This window comes from Falco rusticolus, chromosome 12 (genome assembly GCF_015220075.1).
Source record: "Falco rusticolus isolate bFalRus1 chromosome 12, bFalRus1.pri, whole genome shotgun sequence".
In the NCBI taxonomy this organism is placed as follows: domain Eukaryota; kingdom Metazoa; phylum Chordata; class Aves; order Falconiformes; family Falconidae; genus Falco; species Falco rusticolus.
The window spans coordinates 23,565,580-23,591,607 of NC_051198.1; the positions used below are offsets into that span (position 1 = coordinate 23,565,580).

General features: G+C 37.7%; 1 protein-coding gene across 1 annotated transcript in view; it reads right to left on the reverse strand.

Moving 5' to 3' along the window:
* Positions 1 to 26,028, reverse strand: part of USH2A (usherin) — a 390,912-nt gene that overhangs the window by 40,244 nt on the left and 324,640 nt on the right. Inside the window, exons 58-60 of the mRNA XM_037405643.1 lie at positions 21,961 to 22,119; positions 21,161 to 21,323; positions 14,979 to 15,333 (exon numbers count right to left, since the gene is read on the reverse strand). Of these exons, the coding sequence (XP_037261540.1) occupies positions 14,979 to 15,333; positions 21,161 to 21,323; positions 21,961 to 22,119 (677 nt within the window). The remainder of the gene's footprint in view (positions 1 to 14,978; positions 15,334 to 21,160; positions 21,324 to 21,960; positions 22,120 to 26,028) is intronic.

A 26,028-nucleotide genomic window follows, 5' to 3' on the forward strand; every position in this document is an offset into this window, starting at 1 on the left:
CCGCTTTCTGCCAACACAATGGAAAATAAAAGCAACATTTTAAAGGAGACTAAAAGGTTTTTACTTCAACTGTTTTATTCTTTTTTTTTTTTTCTGCCCTGTACTGAACAGTTCTAGCTTTTCATTCAAACTTTGCCTGATTTGTATGTAATCACTTCTGAGACATATTAAAAGGTAAGCATAAACAATTTACTTGGAGCTACATTATCAAGGCCAAAGTTTAGTCTGAATGTGTGGCTGAACTTAAAATGTCACCTTTAAAATGAATTTTAAAAAATGATGGGCCAAAAAGCATGCAAACCTCTATCTCTTGAAAGGCTTTCCTTCACAAGGTTTTTTTCATTCCTTCCCTTAACGCTTTACAATTCCTACATGTAAATACCTGCTCTCCAACACTGGCTGAAATTAAATGAAGATGTGCAGGTAGCAGTTTGAGAGAGGTGCACTCCAATTATGCCAATCCCTGCCAGGAAAAAAAGATTTGCTCCGCACCAGAAGCACACCGCACACTGCTTCTGCAGGTAGGGACGCCCTCTCTTCAGTAGCTGGAGGAAAGTTCTGCCTCTCCTCTGAATATTATCAGGGGAGATTGATTAGACATATAATTAGGAGTACACTTTGGAGACATATTCCTCAGCAAAGCACAGCTTCCCCTCAAAATACTGACAGGTCCAGCACAGATCTGACACCTTCCTTCCAGAACTTGCGGGTTGCTCCCCCAAGTTCAGAGTAGGGGGTTGCTACAAGGGATCCCTGCCCCTACTGGTTGTATACTAGCGGAAAGCCTCAACAAGTAGCCTGGAAAGCCCTTGTGTCACATTATGGCAAGAGGAACAAAAATCTTGTTTTCCCATTGCAGCTGCTATGGACTGCACCGTTGACGAAAATAATGAGGTTCAATAAAGATCGTCTACATTGTTGTGTCCCATAGCAAACATGTCTTGCCAATATGAAGTCTCAGAATCTACTCCACACCATGAAAAAGGCTGAAAAGAAGACAGAGTGGTTATAGAGTTTGGTAGAATAACTGGAAGAGAAGCTGCTTGCAGGTTTAATGTCCTGAAACCAAGCGAACCCAGTGGACAGCTGAACTTCCACTGAAATGATGAAAGATGTAAATATTGAAAATATAACTTGAAAGCTGAAGCGTAACAAGTTTAGTTTGGATTCTGTATTATCCTTGGATATTTAAGTTACTTGGGGAATTAAAATAGACCGCTAAATCAACAGGTATATAGTTAAGCTTAGTACAAAACAAATTGTGCTGATTTCAGAATTGAAAACGTCTTTACAGCACATTATTGACTCCAGCATATTAACTTGTAAATCCACTAGATTCACTGTCTCATCTATTGATTAGCTGCGTGTATGCATGTTATAAATGAGCAACTCAAAAAGAAATTACTACACAGTGTAGTCATTTTGGGCCAGACATATAAATGTATTCAAGTACTTACAGATTAAAAGAGGCGCTATGGGAAATGGTCAGAGCTCCTACATTCTGACACAAAACTTTGTAGCTGGTGTCTTCATTTATTCTCTATACTCTGTGCAGAGGAAGGGAAAACTTTTCCTCTAAAGTGAAAATCACGTTTATGTTTAAGTACTGTTTTGAATAGCCCATCGGAAAAGCCTCACTCTCTCTCCAGATTAGATAGGCTAGCCAACACCGGCCATCGAAAGGAAGTTTTTAGAATTCAGAGCTGTGATTTTTGGTTAAATTCACTTAAGACTCAAAGAGCAGCCAAGAAGCCAGTGACAACATTTCAATCAGCACACAGCAATGGATCATACAGGTGAACAGTTTCTTTTTTCTTAAGGTGAAAACAAAAATTATTGATAGCCTCAGAAGTTAAACTGCAGCTGTTTCAAAACACTTCAAATTCAACAGAAGCTTTCTTTTGCTTTTTCAAGGATCCTGGATCAGGATCTTCATGAGTAGAACAACAAAACTAAATGGTGTATGTAGATGGCATTCAACCAGAACAGAGGTTGGGTTTAGTTAATCCATAATACTGAAGCACACATCCCTGACTCCTGATTCCTATGAACGGGTTAATGTATTGGTAAAGATCTTCAGTCTGAGATGATGTTACTCCAGTCAGTATGGTTTCAAATTTCCATTAACACCCTCAAACCAAATATCATTACAGGGGTTTGTTAACAAAGCAATTGAAAGTGTTATGATTCTTCTAGGCAGGACTAGAAAGATGGAAAAAGCAGTATGCTGAAGGGCTGTTGCAAGTTTTTGTCTCAGAAATCTATTTCAAAAGCCACATGTTCTCAGCTCTATTTGTCCTCAAAGGGGGCACTGTGTTTGACATTAAAAGCAACCACAGCTCAAATTATTGTGTTACCTGGTGGAAAAGGTGATATTGTTCTCATTTACTCTCAGGGTCTCTATTCAGTCTTTTTAGGCCAGGACTTTCCAGTAACTTTACGCACAGCACTTAAATATGTCACTGTCTTAAGCTACAACTATAGCATAAATCTCATGATCTATTGGTACATCACGGTCTAGGATTTCTAGCATAGACTAGCATTAGAGAAAATCTAAATTATCATCTGTCTTGAACCCCTGAAGAGAAAACAATAAAAAATAATTTTATGATCCCATAATGACAAGAATAATACTTCACTTTGTCTGGGAAAAGATGTCTTCCAGACTTCTCATTAATTCTTTTTTAAAGCCTGTTGAAATATAAGAGCTCGGCAAAGTTTCATTCATTTTGTTTGTGATGAGTAAAGTTTTCTTTATGGCAAAAATACAAAAAATTTATCCCTGCAAGGAGTCCACTTCGCTTACTCTCTTGCTATATTAAATCTGCATTTGCAGTTCTGATTTTGTAGGGCAATTGTAAACTTGGTGCCCTTTTTGCAGGCACTAGAGTAGCATCTCCACATTGCGTGGAGGATTTGGCTCAGGTTAGGAACTCTACTCTGAATGGGAAAAAAGAATCGGCGCATTCAAACCTGTAGGACACAGACTTGGAAAAATGCTTGGAGCAAAATTTAGTAGCAAAATGAGTAGGCTAAACAGATGCTGGGACCTCTCTTCGTCTTCCTGTTGTGAGTATACAACTCCTTGGAGTCCTTTTGGCTCACAGTCAACACATACTCCAGGGGTTTCATTCAGATAGGCCATACCCCAGCAGTAACATCATCTTTATATGTTAGGGTGGTGTGGGCACAGAAGTGTTTAAAAGACATAGGTGCTACATAAAGAAGGAAGGTGGAGAAGCCATGGATCAGTTTAAAAAGACATCCTACAGCTGCAAAGTCAAAGAACTTAGTGAAGGGTACTGTGCTGCAGGTCCAGCTGCTGCTCTTGCACATCATAGGTTGCCTTAAGTGGACATGTGTTTGCCTCCTAAAGCTTTGCCTGTGTAACTACACAGCCTCCAGTAACATAAGACCTTTAAAGCACATTACCTGACTGTAGCAGCGTCCTGCCTGTTGTAAGGACTGCAGGAGCCACAGAACATCTGGAAATAGGAACAAGTTCCTGACAAAAATCTGAAAAAGACAGAATTTATTTTCTACTAGACTCTCAGGGCAGAAATGAATTCCTGCTCCCTTTATCACTCATTGTACTCTCTAAGTGGGTTCTTAGAAAGGAAGGCTTATGGAGGCAAAGGAATGGAGGAAGAAGCAGTTTCCACAGTTTTGGTGGAGGGAGTAAAGCAGCCTGCAGTTGCCACAGGTGTAACAGATGATGTTTGATGCCCTAAAGCTGTAACATGGCACCTGTTAACAAGGTGAGAAAAATTTCTCTGAATCTGGTAGGAACTTTGGCAGGGTTTTTTACCAGCAAGCCTTCCACTTCATGGGTAGAAACCTTCTCTCCATGCTCCTAGCTTTTCTTGGCACTCATAAAGCAGTTCAATGAGCATATCCTTTCCAAATATTCCAGCCTGTCAGATGCTGGTGGAAGGACATCTGTACCAATCTCTCTCTTTAAAGACTGAAGAGATTTTAATGGAGGAGTGCTAAAGAAACAGATTTAAAAATACTATACAGTTTCTATCGTTAAATAAAAAAATCTCTCTCTTGTGCATAGAGAAAAATAGACTTAGAAGTTCCAGATCCCGTTTGCCACGGATTTCTGTAACTTTGGTTAGATAAAAAATTCAAGGTGCCGAGGCAAATACTTGCAGTGTGTGATGGAATAAACTCATAAATTGGACTTTGTTTCCTCCTAATACAGATTACATGTATGTAAACACCCCCACAGATTGTATATAGGAAGTTTTCAGACTACCATCCTCACAAGAGTCTACTGCTTTCTGCCTTCAGTTTCTTTGGAGCAAAACCCAACCGGCCACGAATTACTTATGTTTTAGTGCTTTCATTTGTGATTGTACTGGTACTGAGAAGCAGGAAGGACAGATACAAAGACTGCTTTGAACTCTATTGAATCTGATAAACTGTCTGGTTTGGGGACGTTTTAAATTTGTCAAAAGTCCCCTGTCATCTTTTCCCTGTTCCACACACAAATAAGATCCTCACACAATTCAGAAACTGTGCTAGGTTTGAAGACAAATGCAAGAGCTGCCTGTCAGCTCATTCACCAACCAGCCAACCCAGCCAGCTAATTCACAATCTCCCTTCTTCCACTCATCTGTTCGACATCACTCACTTGTGTTTTCATCATTGTCAAAATACATTTCAACCAGCATGAAGATCTAGCAGGAACTGGGTGCCCTTGCAAGGGTGTGGAAGATTTTGTCTTCAGAGGTGCACGGGCAGGGGAAGCAGCAGCTCTGCCTGCTTAGCAGACCCAGAGCAACATGGCCCAAGGGAGAGAGGGGCGGCAGCGGTGGGGCACAGGACCCCTTGGTTTCCAGCAGCCACTTCTACAAAACTACTGGTACGGAGCGCTCTAAGTGCACCTCCCCGAACCAGTGCCCTGCGCCTGGTCAGCCAGATGCCAGGCTGGTAACATGGCTGTACTAGGTTATTTTACCAAGAAATCTGGCATACATGAACTCTTAAACTCTGCACATGGTTTAAAGTAGAAGTGGTCAAACTAAATATTCCAAATAGTATTTATTATAAACCTACGTGATTCTTCCTCTCTGTATGGCCATCTCAGAGTGTTTCCTTTGTTCATAGTTGGATGAGTGGCCAATTATTCACTTTATTTATTTACAATTTAATTTTCACACGGTATGATGAATCATCTGAATCAGTAATGCATCTGCTGACTGGATAAGTACTTTCATATTTTTTTTTAGTAACAAATAACTTACAGCTATTTTTAATAAACATTTTTTTTAGGATTGCTAGTTCTGTTAGTAAAATTCACAGAGCTTTTGAGCTTTGAAACCATTTTAATACTCTGCAATTCTCCAAACAGTCTGAAAAACAACAGAAAGTCCCATTATGATCCCAAAGAATAAAAAAAATGCTTCAGTTTGAAAAGAGGCTTGCATCTTGGATTCCTTTTTCATACCCAGTTAACTTTATATACAGTTACAGTATAATGTGATAGTAAATTTACACCTCTCCATTGTCACCTGTTCAAAATGCATCCGTATATTCAGTTTTTTTTTTTCTTCTGTTTTTAAATCTCCATTAGAGCCTGTGTGAGAACTGGAATAAATTACCAGCCACGTTTTCCCATACTGGAAAAGTTCCAGAAGGGAAAGGGCTCTTGACATTACAGAGCTAAAGGAGTTTTCAAGACACTTTCTATTTCCATACTCGTTCTTTTGTATGCTAGGTTGCCTGCCATTATGTTTATGTAATTCTGACAGTGTTCTTAATGACACACTAACAGATTGTAAAACACGCTGCTGGCATTTACTTGTTTTTTATATTTTTAAAACAATGTCCTTCATGTAACAGTAGTTAAGCGCGGCAGAAGGACATCATTAGAGCCATGGTTAAACTGTAATTTACACCATTAGGAAGGCAGGAGCAATTTTTATTGCCTGGCAATTTTCTTGCTGAAATATTTGGACCATATGGCTCAATTTGTGTAATAACCTTAATTTCAGCACCCTTCAGGTCTGCCTCCATCTCCTACGGAATGGTAAAATGCGGTTTAGCAGAAAAGGCAACTGTCTATACTTAGAGAGTTGAGATTAATAACATGTCACGTCCTGTTTTTGGTGAAGGAATTCGAACAGCAGCCAGATGGTATCTCTACAAATAACTGTCAGGGGTCTTGATCTAATCAATACAATGTATTAATACATCTCCCTTCGCTGCTTCTCGAGGGGCTAGCGTGCAACATCTGGAAAGATTGGGGGGACCGCCAAGTAGAAAGCTGATCCTTTTCAGAATCAAACTGAGCCCAATTAATTTTTCATGTATACTTGATAACTGTTTCATAATGAGCTATGCGTCTTGACGGAGTTAGGGTTGGCGGCATGAGCGGCTTGTGCTTCCTATCCCCATTCAGTCCACTTACAGAAACCAACCCATTAATCAAACTATCTGGCATAAAACTGAAATCTCAGCTCAGCAAGAGATCAATAACCATCCTTAGAAAAAAAAAAAAAAAAAGGCAACAACAAAGACCCCACCACAGAACAAGGCTTTAGTGGGCAAAAGTATCCAGGCATGACATTAGTAATTAGTTCAACAAAAACCAAAACTCAGAACCATACTCACCTGACAGGCACCTATAATATAGAATTTAATATTAGCTGCCTGTCAAAAAGTAACATTTAAGTCCATTAAAAATACACTGCCATTCTGCTTTCTAGATACAGAGGCCATCTGGCCCCTATTCACCATAATTGCTATTATAGTCTCAAAAATAATATTTATATAGTGCTGTAAATTAACAGACAGACACCCATTCTCACTCCCAAAGAGCTTTCTGTTGATAAACTCATGTTTTAGCACTGTGCAGGAATTAGGGTCTTGCCCCCTAAAAAAAACCAGTGTGGCAAGATTATACATGCATTCCAGTGCTTTTTGTAAAGTCTGAAAGGAGGAGAGAGAGAGGTCACTTGGCAGGCAGAAAATGGGAAACTGCAACAAGCATAGGGGAGATGAGCTTGAATGAGGCTGTGACGCTGAGTGATGGGAATGGATTCAAAAGGGAGCAGTAAAGAGAAAGGACAGGAGGTCAGCTGAGAATACTAAACTTATCTTGCGTAGGACACCCCACGGCTGTTTGATGAGAATGACTTTGGTGACTGTAGACCTGGATTAGATTCAAATGGAGTCCCCAGCGGTACGAGGCTCTATGTTATATTACCAATTCCCATGAGTCATATGGCTTGATCTTGCTTTTTTAAAAAAAGAGGTAGGATTCTGTTTATTAAAATTACCTATTGCTTGTTAAAATTCCCTATGAAATATGAGCATATGACATAAGACTTCTCAGCCAATTTGAATAAAAGACTTTATTTGTGGAGGGGAGTGGGCAGGGGAATAGGATGGGGGTGGGGGTGGCCTTTTTAATTATCAGCTGAAGAATTCCTGTATTGGTAGCTGTTGGGCATGACCCTGGGGATTTAGGAAGCTGCCCTACGACTTTACCAACAAAGAGCGTTATCTTGGAGTTGCCTGATACATCCACTTAAGAATGTTGGTTAAACATGAATTAAAATCTAGTCAAATCCAATTAAGCATTTTTAAACAGATATCTGATTTGAAAAACAGCTGTACATATTACCCAACAAATTTCTGCCGCCTCCTTCTCCATTTTTATTTCCTGCTTATTTATGAAAAAACATCTTTAGCTTACCAAAACCTTGTTTTTAAAGCGGATTTAGTGTAGTCACACAAACATGGCACAAAGGGAACAATGTCCCTCATATTATATAAAATTAATATATCGTATTTCATACCATAATTCATATCTTATCAAATTATAATTAATAAGGTGAAGGTTAGTAGGGGTTTCTGTTTTGCTATTTTGTTTCTCCAAATTAGTAAAAATCCTGTCAATGGTATTTTTCCACAGTGCCTGATTAGCTAAACCTTATTCTCACAACTGAAATGTAAGAATTACAGAAAGACACCATAAAGAAAAACATACATATAAAAACATATAGAGAGAAACAGCATATGGAGCATTTACACAATCTCACTTTAGGCATCTGACTTTAGGCTTTGTCATGTGGTCACCTCTCCTCTTATGACTGCAGGTACACAAATTGAAAAGATTACCACTTCCAGACTGCTGCCCATGACCATCTTTCTGTCAGAGGGTACCATCTTTTAAATCTGTCAGCCTCCATAATCCCGTTATGTGGGTTAGAAAAGACCAGCTGATTAATCAGCTTAAAATCAACCACCTTCTTTTGACTGACATGCCAGTAGTGGCACACGAATGCACTAGAGGAAAGCAGTCTCGTGTGAACAGCTGCAGCCCAAGGAAGGTAAATGTCCATGCCTTAGAAATTCTGGAGGTTTCATGGTCTATAGAGGACATTCATGGTTACGAATAGCATAACTAGGTTAGATGTCTAAAGTCCGACATTTTAAATATCCACCAAAAGACCTAATTCTACATGTGTTTCACTCATCAAAAGACTTATGGAATGGGTGATAACTGGATCTTGCACAAGGAGAAACCCAAGGATAAAATACACCAGATATTTCTGAACAGGGAACTAATTTATTTGTAGAAAAAAATTACCTATTGATCCAAGGCGCTCGGGTCTAGTCAGTCTAGAGTGTGTGATTTGGCATGGTCAGACATAACCCTATCAGTGTTTTTACTTCTGGTCCAAAAATGTATCGAAGGGCAAAGTTATGTTAACTTCATGTTGCACACTGAATTAGGGAGAAAATAGTAAAATAAATAAATAAATAAATGAATGAAAACCTCCTTTGCTGTAACCTTCACTAATCCAAATTGCCAGTTGCCTGACAACATATTAAGACCTCACAGACACCAGAGAAACCTCTCCCCGCTACCCCGCACTCTAACTCACGAGGATGCAAAGATTCCTTGGCAGAGTGCCAGCAGGGTCTAAAGCTGTTTCTGTGGCTGCCGAAAGCATCCAGGAGACAGTGAAGTGGCCTTGGTTACAACAAGGATGGTATAAATAGAGAAGCTGAAGCCTCTCTCTTTCTCTCTCACCTTTCTCGTCCAGTTCTATTACCACACCACTTCAAAATCATCGAAGTTGTGCAACAATCCTTTTCATCCTTTCTGCTCTAACTAGACAATTCTACATGTCTGCCTTGATAGGTGGGGCTTATTGAAGCACTTAATCAGTTTCTTGGAGGGGCATCGTAGTGCCAATCCAAATGCTTATTTAAACAGAGCTGTAGTGCCAAATCCAGCATATTCTGCAGCAGCATGGAAACAACAGAATCTGTGAGACACAGATTGCCTCACACACTTTTTTTTTTTTCTTTTAGCAGCCTTCAATGTGAAGGAGCACTTGTCCTGTATTCATCCTGTGTAAGCTTAAGAGGTCTAGAGATTAAAACACGGGAAGCATTTTATATTACTGGGCTTTCCTGGCAAATAAAACAATTACAGCAATTCCAGTACAAGCCCTTCCTGAAACTGTGCTAACGAGGCTTTGAATCTTAAAAACTGCATTTAAATCAAATGATTCATTTGCAGACCCATCACATACAGCACACATGTAGTAGTAGGCGTGGATCATTTCATTGGAATTAGAAAGCAAACGTCTCTATACATGAGAGGTCACCAGTTGTTGTAAGTTAAAATCTTTTCACTGTTAGGCATAATTAAAATACTCTAACAGTGGTTTCAGTAATTTAAACATTGCAGTATTTTTGTAATATTTTTCTAGGCTTCAAGAGTTCACAACTGTTTGGTCCAATCAAATCTGGGAACACTGGAGAAGTTATCACCCATCAAGGTAATTACTTTCAAGTTGAAATAATTACTCCATCAATGTTAATGGTCTTTCAACTTCAATAAAGCACTCACCTGCCGATAATCACAGCTAACCTCTTGCTCTCATGCAATTCCCTCTCTATTTAGCAGGTTATATTACAGCCGTTAGAGTGGTCACTTGTCCTGAACAGCTGCTGAATTTCACTTTGATCGGCTGTGAACCATAAAAAAATTAGTCATCTGTGTATGATTTCCCCCTAACCCACAAGCCCTTGCAGAGCTAAGGAGATGATCTTTTGGCTGTATTAGGGCACTGCTGAGCAGCCATCTTGTTTCTGGTTGTGGCTACCTTCCACTCACTAACAGCAGCACAGTAGCCTAATTAACTTTTGCCCTCCACTGCCGTTTACGGCTTTCATTCTTTGCTAAGTAGCACATCTTCTGAATTTATGGCATGTGCAGGGATTCATGCATTTACTCTCATCTTGTTTTCTTAGAGCGTAGTCCATTTCCCAGGCATGTGAAACTGGCACGTATAAAAAGGTTTCACCGATCACTCTCTTTGGCATATTTTTTCTTATTTGTGTGGCTACAATCTTCATGGCTAGATGGAAGTTGTCATGTACAGTCCTGTGTACTGCATTACCCAATAATGTTATGTACAAGGGAGTTAGTAACTACACAGTATCTCATCTCTAATGCTGCCAGATGTTCACTGGTCTATATGAGGAAACAGAAACGAAGGATCACACACAGATGTATTTATTTCTGAATGTTATTAATAGAAAGGAACTAACTCTGGATGTGAGATTCCAGATATCTGTAAAATCTTCCATAGAAAACATCTCTTTATGGCAGTACTGGCTACTTAAGATGACTTCTGATATATTTTCTATGGAGTTTTCCAGCAAGTAGGCTTTATTTATTATTTTTACTCTGGTTATACATTCAATATACAAATTACCGTCTGGTTACAACAATATAATCATGCAAGCCAAAGCCTCATCCTCCTATCAAAGTCGCTATTGTTATTGCTATTCTGCAACATGCGTACAGATTTCCCTACCATAGATGAAGCATCTTCCAAGAGGAGCTTGGACAGTGGAGTTATATACCATCTCCTCAAATAATGTAAGGTAAGCCAACGTGTTCTCAACCATTAGCATAGCTGCATCCAAAACAAAGGCTTTGCTGGTGCAGTGGTATCAGCTAAGAGATGTGTTAACTTTTTACACCCCTAGCTGACATAGCTGTGCCAAAAAAAAAAGCCTTGTAGTATAAATTTGGCCTAAGCCTCATACTGGAAAACACATTGTGAGTAGACCTGTGCTTCTAGGTAGGCACAGGTCTAAGATTTCCCAGGAATAAAGCCTACAATGCTTACACCTATCTCTTGCAACCTGTGACAAGCACACTGTACTTGTTAGCTACACTCTGCTGAAGCAGATTTGACACACCAAGACCTTGATCCTACATAATAATAATGGGAGTCACTGCCCATATCAGGCAGAATTTTTCTTTACAGCCCTCACCTCTGGATGCTTTTCCTTCTCCAAGCACATTCTAACAGCTACATAGTTGTATTTTTTTACTTATCTTCTTGGCTTTGAATTCTCCTTTTCATGATAAACAACCCAATACTTGATATAACTGTCATGGGAGAAACAGCATTACACACCCAAAAAACATCTACCAAGAAAAAGTCCAAACTTACCCACAGTTTTACCTCACGACATTGTATGGAATATAACAGTTAAAGAGCTGTGATGCTTTCTTGCCATTTGGCAGGTGCTGGCTTGATGATGAAATCAGCTCTGGGTCCTATGTTCACAAGCTTAAGCCCTATGTTCACAAGAGTCAGAAGCTTGCCTTGACAACCTAGTCACTTTATGCAGATTTCTGTAAATGAGAACTTACTGTCACTCCATTCCCCTGCAAACACATCTGTCGCATGTTAATGCTGTCAATAAGACACTAAATATCATTCTTACTTTAGAGGGTTAAAATGAACTGGGAAGACATTGCAGGAGACACTTGTACTGCTGTAACCAGTCTTGACTTGACATTGCTCTGCAAATAAACCAGACTGTCAGTTTAACTTGCTGTCACCTAACATCTGTCACTACACTCCTGGCCAAACAAGCTAGGGAAATGGGTGACACTGCTTTAACTGCAAAGCCTCAAAACGGCTCACATGTACTTCACTCGCTTCCAATGGTGCAGGAGATCCTCCGTTCATTTGAGTGGCAGCAGCTTTTGCTCTCAGAACTGAGTTCTCATTTTTATCTTCTAGGCAGCATAAAATTTCAGGGCGTCAGCAATAACCTTAAGGTACCGGACAGCCATACCTTTGACACAAGTACAGATTAATGCACCTTAACTGGCGAGTGAACAGCTGCATTTTGGGAAGGTAGAGTGCATAAGTCTGTCAAATGGTTTGAAAACCCAGAAGATGCTTCTCATTTGGTTCTGGAAATGGATTGAAATGAAGCTGCCAAATTAGAACAGTCTGCAGGGACTTTACCAAGGGCTTAATTTGTATCCTGCAGTGTCACTGCAGGATTGTATTTCTGCTTTAGGTTTTGGTCAAGCTTTATGTCCTGTGGCAGGCAACCAGGGTGCAACCAACAAGAGCAAGGGTGGGATTGGCTACCGTGATTCTAGCACTGCTTTTTTTTTCTGGAATAATCTAATGGGATAAGAATGGAGTCTAACAGATTAAATAAAGGACCAAACTCATTGCTCGCTTAATACTTTAAGTCTTGCTTGTAACATGGAAGCTTGTGTGAGAGAATGACTAATGGCATATCCCACGAGGGAGCTCCAATAGAGATGCTTTAGGAGATTAAATGATTTAGCCTAGTACCCCTGAAAGCTATATTTTAAAGGGGCAGAAGTTTAATCATTGGAATGCTAGTTCCTTCAATAAAATTACATTTTAATTAAAGTGTCTCGTTCACAAAGCTACAGTTAAGGATATATCAGCAATTTCATGATAAAATTCTATCTTTAAGGGGTTATAACTCTGAAAGTTGGTGTCCAGGTTTTTGCCTGCTGGGATAGTTGACCTGACCTCCCAAAGATATCTTTGATAACAGGACTCTGTGCATTTTATGTCAATAACTTTGATTCAAAGCTTCAGCTGTTCTGCTATATTCAGAAGAGGTAGGATTCAGACCTCAGCTCCTTAGTATATATCAGCAGCAACTCTATTGAGTTAATGTAGTTACAGCAGCTTGAAGTGAGTTCAACTGATAGAATAGCTGTGCAGAAAGATTTCTCCCCAAAGGGTAGTATAATATTTAGAAATAAAAAAGGGTAGCAAAAATAATAATCGATAAATGTTCACGACAAAGGACAGTAGAAAAAACATGCAAGTCAGCTTTGCTGCAACACTAGTAGAACAGCTATACATATGCTGCCAGGATGTCATTTTGATTCAGGATAGTGTTTGGGGAAAATAAAGGACTTTGGAGCCAGGAAAACACTAATTCAGTAAATAATAGCTTGTTAATTTAAAAGGCCTTTAACTGATGCTGTTAAAGAAACACACTGTGGCAACATTATTTAAAAGACCATTTGGTAGGTTTTATTACCCACAATGCAACCATCTTGGACATTTTCTGTTGTTGTTGGCATGCTTAGAAGACATTGCAATGCATGACCGGCCAGGTCAATTCCAACGCTCAGCAACACATTGCATGCTGCTGAAGCAGAGTATTAGGAGAAGCCCTGTCATTTCACTGGTTTTGAAATCTTGGTGTCCCATCACAATTATGATTGTGATTATTTTTTTAAAAACAAGCTAAGGGAGCTAATTACTGAAAGGCTACTGAAGTTCAATGACTTCAAAATCCCAATCTACTTTCTAAAACCTAGCATACTTACAATGTGAATGCAACTACTTCAGAAGCCAAAAGTATATATTCCTATCATTCAGTCCAGGACCCATTTTCTTTTTCAGAAAAAGCTGTATTACCAACTTAATTTGCTTAGGCTTCCAGGAAGCTAGACACAAAACTGCTTTGGAACCATGGGACCACAAGAGGATGTAAAACTACCGAGCTGGAATCTCCCATCTTGTCATGTTGAGATTTGTCTGAGGGAGTTACTTTAAGGTTACTATTGAGTATTCCAGAGAAAGCTCTTTAGGAGCCAACTTGAATGTCAAACAGATAATTTGTAATTGGGGTAATTAAGAATTATGGAGCTTTCCGGTGTTATTCAATACAAATATGGCCTAGGAACATAATTTAGGACAAATTCTAGGTTTATGAAATTGAGGTGGCCTGCTGAGGAAACCCAACTTTATTACAAACTCCTTAACCATTTTCTAAAACTTATTTTCAGAAGACTGCCAAGTACAGCATCTGTCCTAATACAGAGCAGTTTAGTCAACTATCTGTAAGCTGTCTTTCTATAGAAAAGATGTGTTATATATATCTATATGTAACAATATATAGGTGGGAGGACAGCGGTAACTGCACAAACCATAACCACTTCTGTCACTGATTTACATAATATTGTTAGTCAGTTCACAAAACAACCTGCCTTTTCCAGAGTCTATCCCTTCACATACTGAATAGAAATGTAATATTTACAGACATTAATGTTTGGAAAGTCCCTTGAAGGGAAAGACATATTAGCAGTGCAAAGTTACATTCTAATATAAGTACATGTAATGAAAGTAAAAGTAGATCTGCTTTAATTACTAATGAATTATGAGAGAAACATGCAAATGTGTTGCATATATGAACTATGTAATTACTAATGAATTCATTCGCTTTGTGATTCCAACTGAATCACAAAACTAAAATTATATACAAGGAGAAGTGATTTTTTTGTTCTTTGTGCAGACCTCGTGAAAGTATTTCGACAGTCAGACAAAAAGCCCAGGACAGTATTTTCAGAGCAAGGCTGACAAAGTTACATGCATGTGCTTAATTCCTCCAGACATGACCCCATCTATGCTTTCCAGTAATCTACTTGCCTCTACCAGGATTTGGATATTCATGTGAAATGGTTTGGTCTGCACTGGGCCAAACACAACACTTAAACCAACAAAACTACTGGCAATTGGAAACCCCACTTTTCCAATCAGTATTAAATGAGACTTTAAAATACCACAGAGATCAAAGCAAAGTAAAACCAACTAAAAAATTAAACCACTCTTTTGTGGTCCAGTTCTTACCGTTACGGTTAGTGCTGTAACAGCTGGCATGCTAAACGTGGGATCACTGCGTTTTTCTTGATAGACTACTCGATACAGAGATATAACACCATTGGGAGAGACAGGCTGGGTCCAGTTCAACCACACCGAGTACGCACTTGTCGCTTGTGCCCAGGGGGCTTCCATGCCCCATGGGGAAGCCTCCAGAGTCTGAATTGAAGCCCACAGGCTGTCCACTGACCCCACAGCATTTTGAGCTCTGGCACGATATTCATAGAGGGTGAAAGGCTGTAGAGCATCAGATGCATCAATAAATTCCAAAGGTCCTTCAGTCCAGATGAACAAAAGCAGCTCTTCCTGACTGCCCACAGGACGTCTGAAATGAAATCAAAGGGACTGTGTTTAAAATTGAAAATAACTTTAACAGTCCCACGGTAGTAGGTGCTGAAGTTCTAACTTCAAGCTGTACTTCAGAGAAGTAAAGAACTTACTTCTACACATTACACACACGCAAGGAACTGCCTACCTATCTCTGCATCTTAAAAGCATTTCCCTGAACTTGTGTTAGGTGCTAGAGTAGTGAAGAAAAGATTTTTTGAGGCAATCATTTAATTATTCTCCTTTATCTAGAAGAAAACTACAAAATATGTCAAACAAGTGTGCTGTACCAGTCCATAGTAGCAGAGTAGCAATACAATAGCATACTGTCCACTTAGGATAGAACACATTAGATATGAGACTTTCAGAATTTAGAATTTTAACTTTTAAATCCACAAGTAGTTGCTAAGTAATGACTTGAATTGCAAATGGGTGCAAATTTCAACATTTCTGAGAATCAAACTATTTATGGATGTACTCATCTCAGGATCCCTCATGGAAAACTTATGACCAATTTACTTGAGAAAAGCGTTACCTAGTGAACAAAGGATAAATATTCTATCATGCCCTCAAAACCAAAGCCGTACACTTTTAAATTCTTTTTTGCCCACAATAAACATCTCATTTGTTCTTGCAATTGGAGTAAGCAATCCCTTGTGCATAAACATAGCAGAATTTGCAGCTCCATCACAAAAACTCATTAAAATATCACAAGTAGTGCTTTCTGTAATAAATGACATATTTTTTCCAATGCTGTATTTGTTTAAAAATGCAACCTTAAGATATATGAAGACAATTCACTGTATAGGCTTTTGGCACAATGGATTTTTATTTTTGTATGTACGTATATATATCTGTATCTATACATACACACACATACACATATATAACATTCCTACTACAGATGTTTGTGTTGGACCTGGTGATATTCTGAGTATCAAAGGAGATTACAGATGATCCTCAGTCCCTTTCTAATGTGGCCCCTTCTAGTATATAATTTACAACAGTTGTAATAAGGCGAGCACTCATCTCCAAAACAGTTATCAAATCAATTCTTTCAGTTGGCATAAAAATGTTTGTGTGAAATTAAGTTGGTTACATTTAAACACTGTGATAAATCTCAATGATGGTTGTGCTGTACTGCATATGAATTTAAGTATTTCTCCTACTCTTCACAGGAACCTTGGCCTTTGCAGAACGTAAAAGCACTTTCACCCTCTGTGCCAACAACAAAAAGCAAATTACATTATCTGCCACTTCTATTGCAAGTAGGGCAAATTTGCAGAAGTAAAATTGGTTTGTCTGAGTACTGGGTGTCATCATCACTACACACACAGAAAAGCTGAAGAACATTTCTTTGGCAAGAGAAAATCTGTATTTCACAGAATTCTGTCAGATTTTATTTTGTTAGACCAACCCAGAAATTACTTTAAAAATACAAAATGCAACAATTTTTTACAAATTATAATCTTAGCTGCTTGTAATAATATATACCCAGGTATTTACAAGCAAATATGAACAACATAATGAATGCATGTGTGTACACAGCTGTTTATTCATCCTTTGTGTATATGCATATATAAGGCATGCATGAATACATTATTTTCTTATATGAAACTAAAGAATTTTTGCTAAACTCTGAGACAAGCAGGCAATATGAACACTTTAATTTAGAAGGATTAAAGTGTGAGTTTGAAAAAAGAAGGGTTTTGAGGTATGACGTCTCTTGTGTAGTGAAATACACAAAATATAAGATGTGTTGATACTGAGAATTGGTTGGCAGAACTGGGTGAAGCATGCCAGGTAGAACAGGCAGGAAAGATACCCTAGCAATTCTCTGTCTTGCAACAAAATGTCTGGAAGAGTCAGGGTACAAAATTTCCCATTGACCCCAAAATTTTATCATCTATTTTTAATACACTTTCCCATGCTCTATTGTAATGGCAAATTAAGCTTTATGCAGAACTCTCCCTTAGATGCTGTTCACTGACTTAATGTAAGGCATATAATTCTGAAAGGTGAATCACTACTATGACTTTCTCCTGCACCTAAAAATATAGTCTTTCCTGCATGTGCTCAAAAACATGCCTAAAAAAAAAATCTCTGCAGACAAATGAAAAGTGAGTATACTTTAGTGCAATAAAATCACATTTAATATGTCTTGTCTGACCAAGCAGTATGGCATTTAAATGAATACACAAATTTATGTTGTTTTATAAATTTCTGAAACTGTGATAAACTGTTTTTCACACTAAAAGATCAAACTGTAAGCTCATCTACAAGCAAAGCTGTACAATGTAGTCTGGTTAAGTATTTAGCTCTTATTACTGCTGAATATTTAATGAATGAAACTTATGGTTAGGTAAATGGTTCCATCTGTAGTGCTAAAAACCAGAATATCTTCATGTATGAATAAACTTTGAACAGAAGTGGTTGAACAGTCTGTAATCATTTCAATTGTCTTAAGATTTAAGATTCAACTGCTCATTTAACTGGAAGTGTTTCTTATGTACAATGAGCTGCAAAGGAGAATAACATTTCCGAGAGCTGGAAGCTGTCTCTTCATCTGCACAGTCTGATTTGCTGCTTATATTCATTTTAAAGATGCTCAGATACAGTTGTTTTTATAAGGGCAAATTCTCCCTGCCCCACTGCCAATCTGAGCCAGATGACACAAAGAGGAGAATATAATCCTCTTTGTGACAGTTGACTCTAGAGCTCTATGCGGAGGACTGCAGCAACACTAACTGCAACAGTCACCCCTCAGCTTTCTTACGTGGAAGGAGACTCAGTGAATCCCTGAGGTCTTGCAGGTCAACCCAGAATTATTCCTCACATGTTTACCTTTCACCATGCAACAAAAGTACATGTTTTAGCAGTGCCTGCTGTTTTCCTTACCAGAGTGGTAGTGAGTTATTTCTAGAAACACTGAGAAGTCCTGGGGTAAGATTCAAACAGCCAGGGAATCGCACTGTCAAATGTGGGAGAATAATGCAACATCAGCAGTGCTCCCCCTCTACAGTTTCACATCCAGTTAAAATAAAGCAGCCTCACTTCCCATTTGGATTCAACAAATCTATACTAATGTAGTTTGTACATTTATTTTTTATTTTTTTTTTGGGGGGGGGGGGGAGGGGTTTACAAGTTTTGATGTCAAAAAGTGAACAAAAGGCATTTGAGACTATTGCAGGTAACATGCTAGTTTAGGTTAGGTATTTTATCAATTACAGGTATAAATAAAACCCTTCAGGAATTCTTACACTCCATGACATATCTATCCATAAGGATTCTTATACTAAACCACTACTCTACTAATATACATACCTTGGAACCCATCTGGTGCAGCTCACAGTTAAGGATACAAGGGTAGGCGATTAATTAATCATAGAGTCAGTCTAGAAGCCTCTACACTGCAAGTCACAACAGTCAACAGCCACTGAGACATGTCCTCTATCTTAAATTGCCTGTTGATTTTTCTGCTACATTGTCACCATCAGGATTGCTTACCTAATGAGAGCTACATTACAAACTCACATATATATACACTAAATAATACAATCTTACTGAACATGACATAGACACTTTGACAGAAATTCAGACACTGCCTTAAGCAAGAACCAAAATACTTATAATTTTACAGGCAATATTTCTTTTAAGAGTCATCTCATGTGCATCCTACAGAGTGCATGCTAGTGGTCAACAGAGAGCGGTTCTATCAGCTGATGTGCCCTATATTGTATTAAATACAGCAAGAAATACATCACCTATTTCCATAATATTATTTTTCCAGACTGACAACTTCTGTGGCTGTCACAGGGATGTTATGTAATGATGAATGGGAAGAGAAGTAGATTGGGGATTGTCTCATAATCTTTTCTCATTCAGAATCTCTTCTAAGTTGTGGTCCTTGCTAGGAGTTTTAAAGCCCCAGATCTCTGTTTAAAACCTCTATATGAATCAAAAATAAAATGTCACCATCTCTTTTATCATAAACTAACATTTTAATTTTTTGGTTTCTAGCAAAATGGCTGCAAACTTGCAAGTGCTTTTATGATTCTAGACTAAAGCACAAGTCCTGCCATTTTAATGCAAAGTTCAGTACACACAGTAGCTCCCCAAGCATTCCAGGTTTTGAAGTTAAATGAATTTATTTTGGTGGTGATGCAGTAAGGAAGAGGCACATGATGAAGAAGAAATTACATGCCATAACCTCCCATAGAAATACTGCAGGCTTGCTGCTATAACAACATAAGACTATGTGTGGCTACGAAATGAAAAAGAACTATGTGCTTACATCCCATTTCTGATTTTTTTTGCAGCTATCTGAGAAAGATTTGATATTGTTGTTGTCTAAGCACATTTAAACTTCAGCTGAAATAACTGCCAAGTGATTCATGCCTATGTAGGTGAATATACCGATTGTATCTGGAGCCCCAGTGCGCCATTTTCATTTCACTTTAAATAAAAAACAAAATGTATCTATGTCAGTCAGTGCCCTTCTGCTGTACTCAGAGGTATCAAACAGGCTACAATTATGATTGTGAAGTGATTGTGTCACATTGGAGGAAGGTTTATTGCTTTTGAGTCTGCTAGGCAGTAACACATTCTGTTTCATATTACTCTTTATATCATTGTTTGGCTGTGACTAGAATAATCAAATGCCATCAAATGCTGTCAAATTCAATTTACAGTATTTTTCACTGAAGCAGGCTTTCTGCATTATATTTCCTGTTTTCCCATTCTATGGTTGCCATGGAATAGCAGCGGTAATCATCGGCTTTATTTACAAAACCAACACAGTGAAGACATGTCTTGGGCTATAACATACATTTTATTCCTCTTTATACAGGGGTGGGACTTTTTTTTTTATATTATTTTTAACAGACAATTTAAAAAAGGCAAACAAAAGGATATTTCAAGACAGCAGGAATTTTTAGAGACTACTAAAGTGTATAAGGAAAAAGTGAATTTATATTAATTATCACTGCTGATTCCAAAAGGTAATTGGATTCCCTGTCTTCTCAGTCGCAGCTCTAATACAATAAAATGTCCCAAACTCTTTGTGGGAGGCTAGGTTCAGCCCAGCATGTGTTTACTACACATATTTAGAGCTGGGAAAACCAGGAACTTCAGAGTTTAAATTTCTCTCCAATACATGGCTTGAGTTTTTTTATATTCTCTGACTTTCTGAAGCTATTCAAGAAGGTCCCTTCAGCAAGGGACCCTTAAAAAAGGGTCAGTGGGCACAACAGATGTCAGTGCTCTGCTACTTTGATGCTTCCCTAAACACAGATATCTGCAAAGTCCTCACACAGGGCTCATGAAGCTGCTCATAGGCATTGAGGGTATGTCAGTCAACCACCTAGAAAGGGCAGCTGAATATAAACAGCAAGGAACGCAAATAGATGCACTGTAATCACACTACAGATTACTTACAAACAGGAACATAATTATTTATCTTGGAAATTTGATCTGTGTTAGGAACTTAAATACCCTTTTTTCCCTTTTAAAATGGTGAATTACTGCTGTTTCCATTCCAAACTCCTGAACTGTCTATCAGAGAGGATGGAAGAATGTACCTAGAGGTCTGGGCAAGCACAGTGAGAGTATCTATCCTATAATTTTTCTCTATCCCTTTGAATTTTTAAAAATATATTTTCACTTGCTTTTTGCCATTTGTAGATCCAGCATCTTACATTAGCATTTGAAAGGTAATATATATTTCACCATATACTTCTACTTTTTTTAAAACTCCCAGTATATCAAGGAATAAAGAAATGAACAGTTCAATAAGGCCAAGAATCTGAGGTGATAAAAGCATTTACCTGTGAATAAAGTAGTTAGTAATGATGCCATTTGGCTTCCTAGGTGGTGCCCATTTCACTTCTACGAGCGCAGTTCCCATTGCTTTAACGATAGGTGGGCTCAAATCTTTAGGAGGTGCTTCAGCAGTTCTTGAATATGTCAGACCACCCACTCCACATCCACCTACAAAACCCGAAGTTTGCTTAGCGATAACAGCTTCTTTCTCAATAACAAAAAAGAAACAGTAAAAGCAAATGAATCTCAAGTAAAGAAGCTCCTGATGAAACAGTGCCTCATTTCACCTCATTTCATTATTAAAGACTTATTTAAATTACCACCATTTAAAAACTCCATTGATTAATTACTCCTGATTTTCACCAGTGCAGATGAGAATTGCTTCCAAAGTGTCATTTTAGAAAAACTCATTTCAATGGGATTTTGAAAATTTCCATTAAAGTCAAGTAATTTTGTAATATTTGGGCTCTTCTGTCTTTATAATAACCACTTCTTGTTGGTAACAGTTACAGAACTGATTTTGCCCTGTATGCACATTTTCAAAAATTGTTAAGGTATTTGTGAAGAGCTTTTAATAAAATGGCACGTTAACTAAAATACATTTTTTAAATCTCCATTTAAAATATTTCTGATATAACATGAAGAAATATTTAATGTTTCATTCAATGCTAGGCTTTCTTTGTACTAGGTAAACATTTAAATCCAATGTAGGAATAAGATTTTATCTCTTTTGCTGAGTTGAATCTATCTGGAAAATCTCCATTCCCTTCAAGTCACAGAGGTGAGTCTTTTAAAATCATCTAACCATTCTGGCATGCTTGTATTCTTATCTCATACAGGGTGTAGGGATCTAGGCCATCGACAAATGTAAAAAGTGCTTGTCCTACGGGCTTCACCAGTAGAGTGGGACTGCTCGCATTTAGTAAGATGTTGTATTCCAAAGGCACATTGACAATGAATATCCCTGTTGTGAGACAGAAAAGAACCAGTGATTATCTGAAATACTAACAACAGTGCAGGACAACTTCAAAGAGGCATTCATCATATGCAATTTTAAATGTAAGCCCCCTCTGGAGGGTTTACCTACTGCCTCCTTTGGAAACTACAACCATTTAAATATAAACTGAAACAGATCCATCTGCAGATCACAACTTGAAGATAGGCATTACAGTTCTTAGTTAAAAATCAAAATTCAATTCAGTCAATGCTAGTGTTGCAATTGCTGCTTTTGGAAGGTGTGACCTTATGACTTGGAATGACAGAGCTTTTATTTCTTTATTTTGGAGGGGCAACAGCTACTAAGCACTGCTGTTTGAATAGAGAGTCATATGATCAAAAGACTGAATTGCCACCATTTAGCAAATTATCCCTTTTTAGCCCAGCAGCAGTAGCTGAGTGTAGGTTCTTAGCCTGCTTTACCACTAAAGTACAATACACTAGCTTGAATCAAGAAACATATCATTTCAACTGAGTATAAAACCAAACTGTTTAGTTTGTGTTGAAGTAAACCCCCTTCATTTTTACTGTTTTCTTTTAGTTCAAACATTTTGCCCATTTATTCTTCTTCCCATGCTGTCAATTCCTAATTCTTCAGTTCTGTTTGGAAGCTGAAAAAAATCAGTTTCTCTGCAAGAACAAGCTAAGCCATGTGCCGTGTGCTTAGAATGACCGGCAGAACTTCCTTTCTTGATTCCTCCTACATGACTTCTCAAGGGGTTGTTTTGTTTTGTTTTGGTATGGTTTTCTAATTAGGAAATGGGCTGTAGGCTTTTTATTTTTTTGTCTATAAACTGTTCTATGCAGACAGAAGCAATCTCATAAAAGTAAGTAAGGGAACAGCCAAAGAAGAGTGTCTGTTAAGTGTTTCCTTCATTCTCCAGTTACATAAGGCAGTCTTAAGAACAAAGTAGACAAGGTACCCTTCTGAAATGAGTCAAGATGTATCTGACTAGTAAGAGAATTTCTCTTTCAACACACCTACTTTAGATATCACAGAGATGTCTTTGTGATGCCACCAAGAACCAGAGGCCTATGAGCAGATCTTGAGAATCTTTCCATTCATCACTTCAGAAAATAACCCCATTCCTTCTCCTAATTGTGGTCTTGATCCTTTTCTGATAAAGCACCTACCATTGACACTATTACCCTTAAGCTACAAAGAGCATTTTTTCCTTATTGTTGTGCATCTTTTAGATGAGTATGTATGTGAATATGCACATTAACAAAAAATAAAAAGTTTACAAGAAATCAGAGAGATTTAAAATTTATTTGTGGTACTATAAACAATTGTTGTACTTTGGAAGATCAGAAAAATCTTTGAAATACAAAGGTTTTGCAATTCTCAGAAGAAAAAGAGGAAATAAAAATCCCAAAGAAATAAGATGCTGCTGCCTCACTAGGTGCTAGACAAAGGAAATGCCATTAGATTAAAAATCTGAAAAAACAGCCCTGAAACGGAAGCATGACTTCAGTCTTATCCAACTGTTCAGCTTACAGGAAGAAAAATGATGCTGATATTAGTCGTTGGAAGAGGTGAAAAAAGGAGATGGGAAGTGCAAAAATCCCACTGTACAGTTTTCCTTTTTCAGTGTACTAGTTTCAAGGAAAACACCAAGATCTAATCATTAAAAACTGAATAATAGAAAAACAACTTTTAAAATTGTAAAGGGTATTACAAAGTAAACCTATGAGAGGTGATCTTGAAGTAGATGGCTTCTGCAACCAAGATTATTTTTTGTCCGTCATACACGGAAGATGAAATGCTCCAGAAGAGTGCACTTGAATGTGCATTGCATAATTATACCAGTAATTAAAGATATAAAATTACAGCTAAACTACTTTTTTTTTTCTTTTTTCCTTTTTTTCCCCCCTTTTTTCTATAATGGGGGTGTCTGTAAAGGACACAACAGATCTGAAAGTGAGCTTGAAATGGTAGACAATACATCAAATAGAAACCTTTTTTAAATCTCCTAGTTAATGTCCCCTTCTTCTCCAGTCCTGACAACAGACCAGATATTTCATCCAGAAAACCTCACTATCTTATGAAAGTGACACATAATTCACTTTTGTGCATCTGATCAGTGCATTTATTCTAGGCAAAATTCACCAGAAACCTTTGAAATTTGAACTATTCAGAATGCTTGATTTCTCAAGGAAGATTAAATACAAATAAGGACAGCTGCATCCACCCATCGATATGAAGCAAAGGACACTTATTTCAAAATAATTGACCTATCCATGTCCCACATTCAGTCCGTATCTCAGCAGAAATGGTACCAAAAAATGCCAACAACCAAAGCTGAAAATCTTAAAGTTCTGCTAAATTTGCACTATATTAGGAATTATGCCAATAATAAATATACTCAGGAGAAAAAATATTCTCAAACAGTGCACATGAAATTGTAAATAAAACTAAGTAACATCCTGAAAAATCCCAATATCCAATGGAAATCCTTCTACAATTTGATTAAATTCATCAAATGCTAAGATCAAAGGATCACTTTATAATCTGAAAAATAAAAAATACATACTAGTACAACACAGAAACTTGTAATAAACCCCTTCTTCCAGAATAGCCTTCAGCATCTGCAGCCAGTCTGAAACTACTACCTTGTGTGCTCTGATGACTGAAGGAAATGAAATGGGCATATTTGTTAAAGTCAGCTGGGAAACCACACGACTTGGTTAGTTCCAGAGTTCATAAATTTATGTCAGAATAAAAGGAACCGTAAAAGCACAAGTGAACCAATTTACCCTAAGTGCAAATGGCAGTTTTGTTATTTGGTGTCAAAGTTACCATGAGCACAATGACAACCTGCCATAACGAATTTTCATGTTCACTAAAGAACAAGGATCTAGTTGGTTAATATTCCCAGCAATACTCTTTTTCATAATTTACAACAACTAGACGCTGATAGGTTATTTAACATTTATGAAGTTAAGATGTAATCAGAAAAACCCTGATTATCTTTACAAATAAAAAAGTTAAATTATTCCACTTTTTTTTCTCTGTTACTTCATTTCACAGCAGGTGCACACTTTGCAATGGGACAAGTCAATCAAACTAAACCTTGTTTTTTTGTGGGCATATTTGGATAACATTTAATGGACAATTTTGTGCAAAACTCTGCAAATTAGCTTTGATGGCTCTGTGTACTTCAAAACTAGGGTAGGTCACAAATAGATTTTGCAGCACAAGATACTTAGAATTAGGGGAAAAAAGCCACAGTCTGTTTTACAGGCTGGTCACCAAGAATCTGTTTGAAGTCAACCGCTGAAAAATTATTTAATATGATGTGAAACCAAATCACAATTAAAGCAAAACAGTTGAACTGTGTCACTTATAGTAAACAAATAGTAAGATAAGAATCTCACATCTTTTATTTAAAAACAAGTAAGAGTAAATTTATATTTTAATACTTAGCTTCACAAAATAAAACAATATATTTGGCTTACTGAGATTAAGTATTTACATTAAGCTTCAAATATCCAGATTTCTCATTCTGGTTGTTTCAAGTATTCCCAACCAGACTCCATAGACAGTAACAGCTGGAGATGCTGACTGCTTTCAAGATGCAGAACTTTGGACAATGAGCTTGAAAAGCTTGTCCTACAGTGATTTGGAGCAAACAATAATTTAAATGAGAGAACAAAACTGGGGAAATGTAACATTGGCTTAGAAAAGTCAGAACGATTTGTTAGCTCACCAATAAAGGAGAAACCAGGTTAGCTGGGGGAGCCAAGAGACAAAGCTGAGACAAATAAATGTTATTCAAATACCAAATTTGATCCTAAGAAGAATAAAGTAGGAACCCACATGTTATACTTTCATTCTAACTGATAAGCTAACCCAGAGGTAGATGAAGTAGAGTGT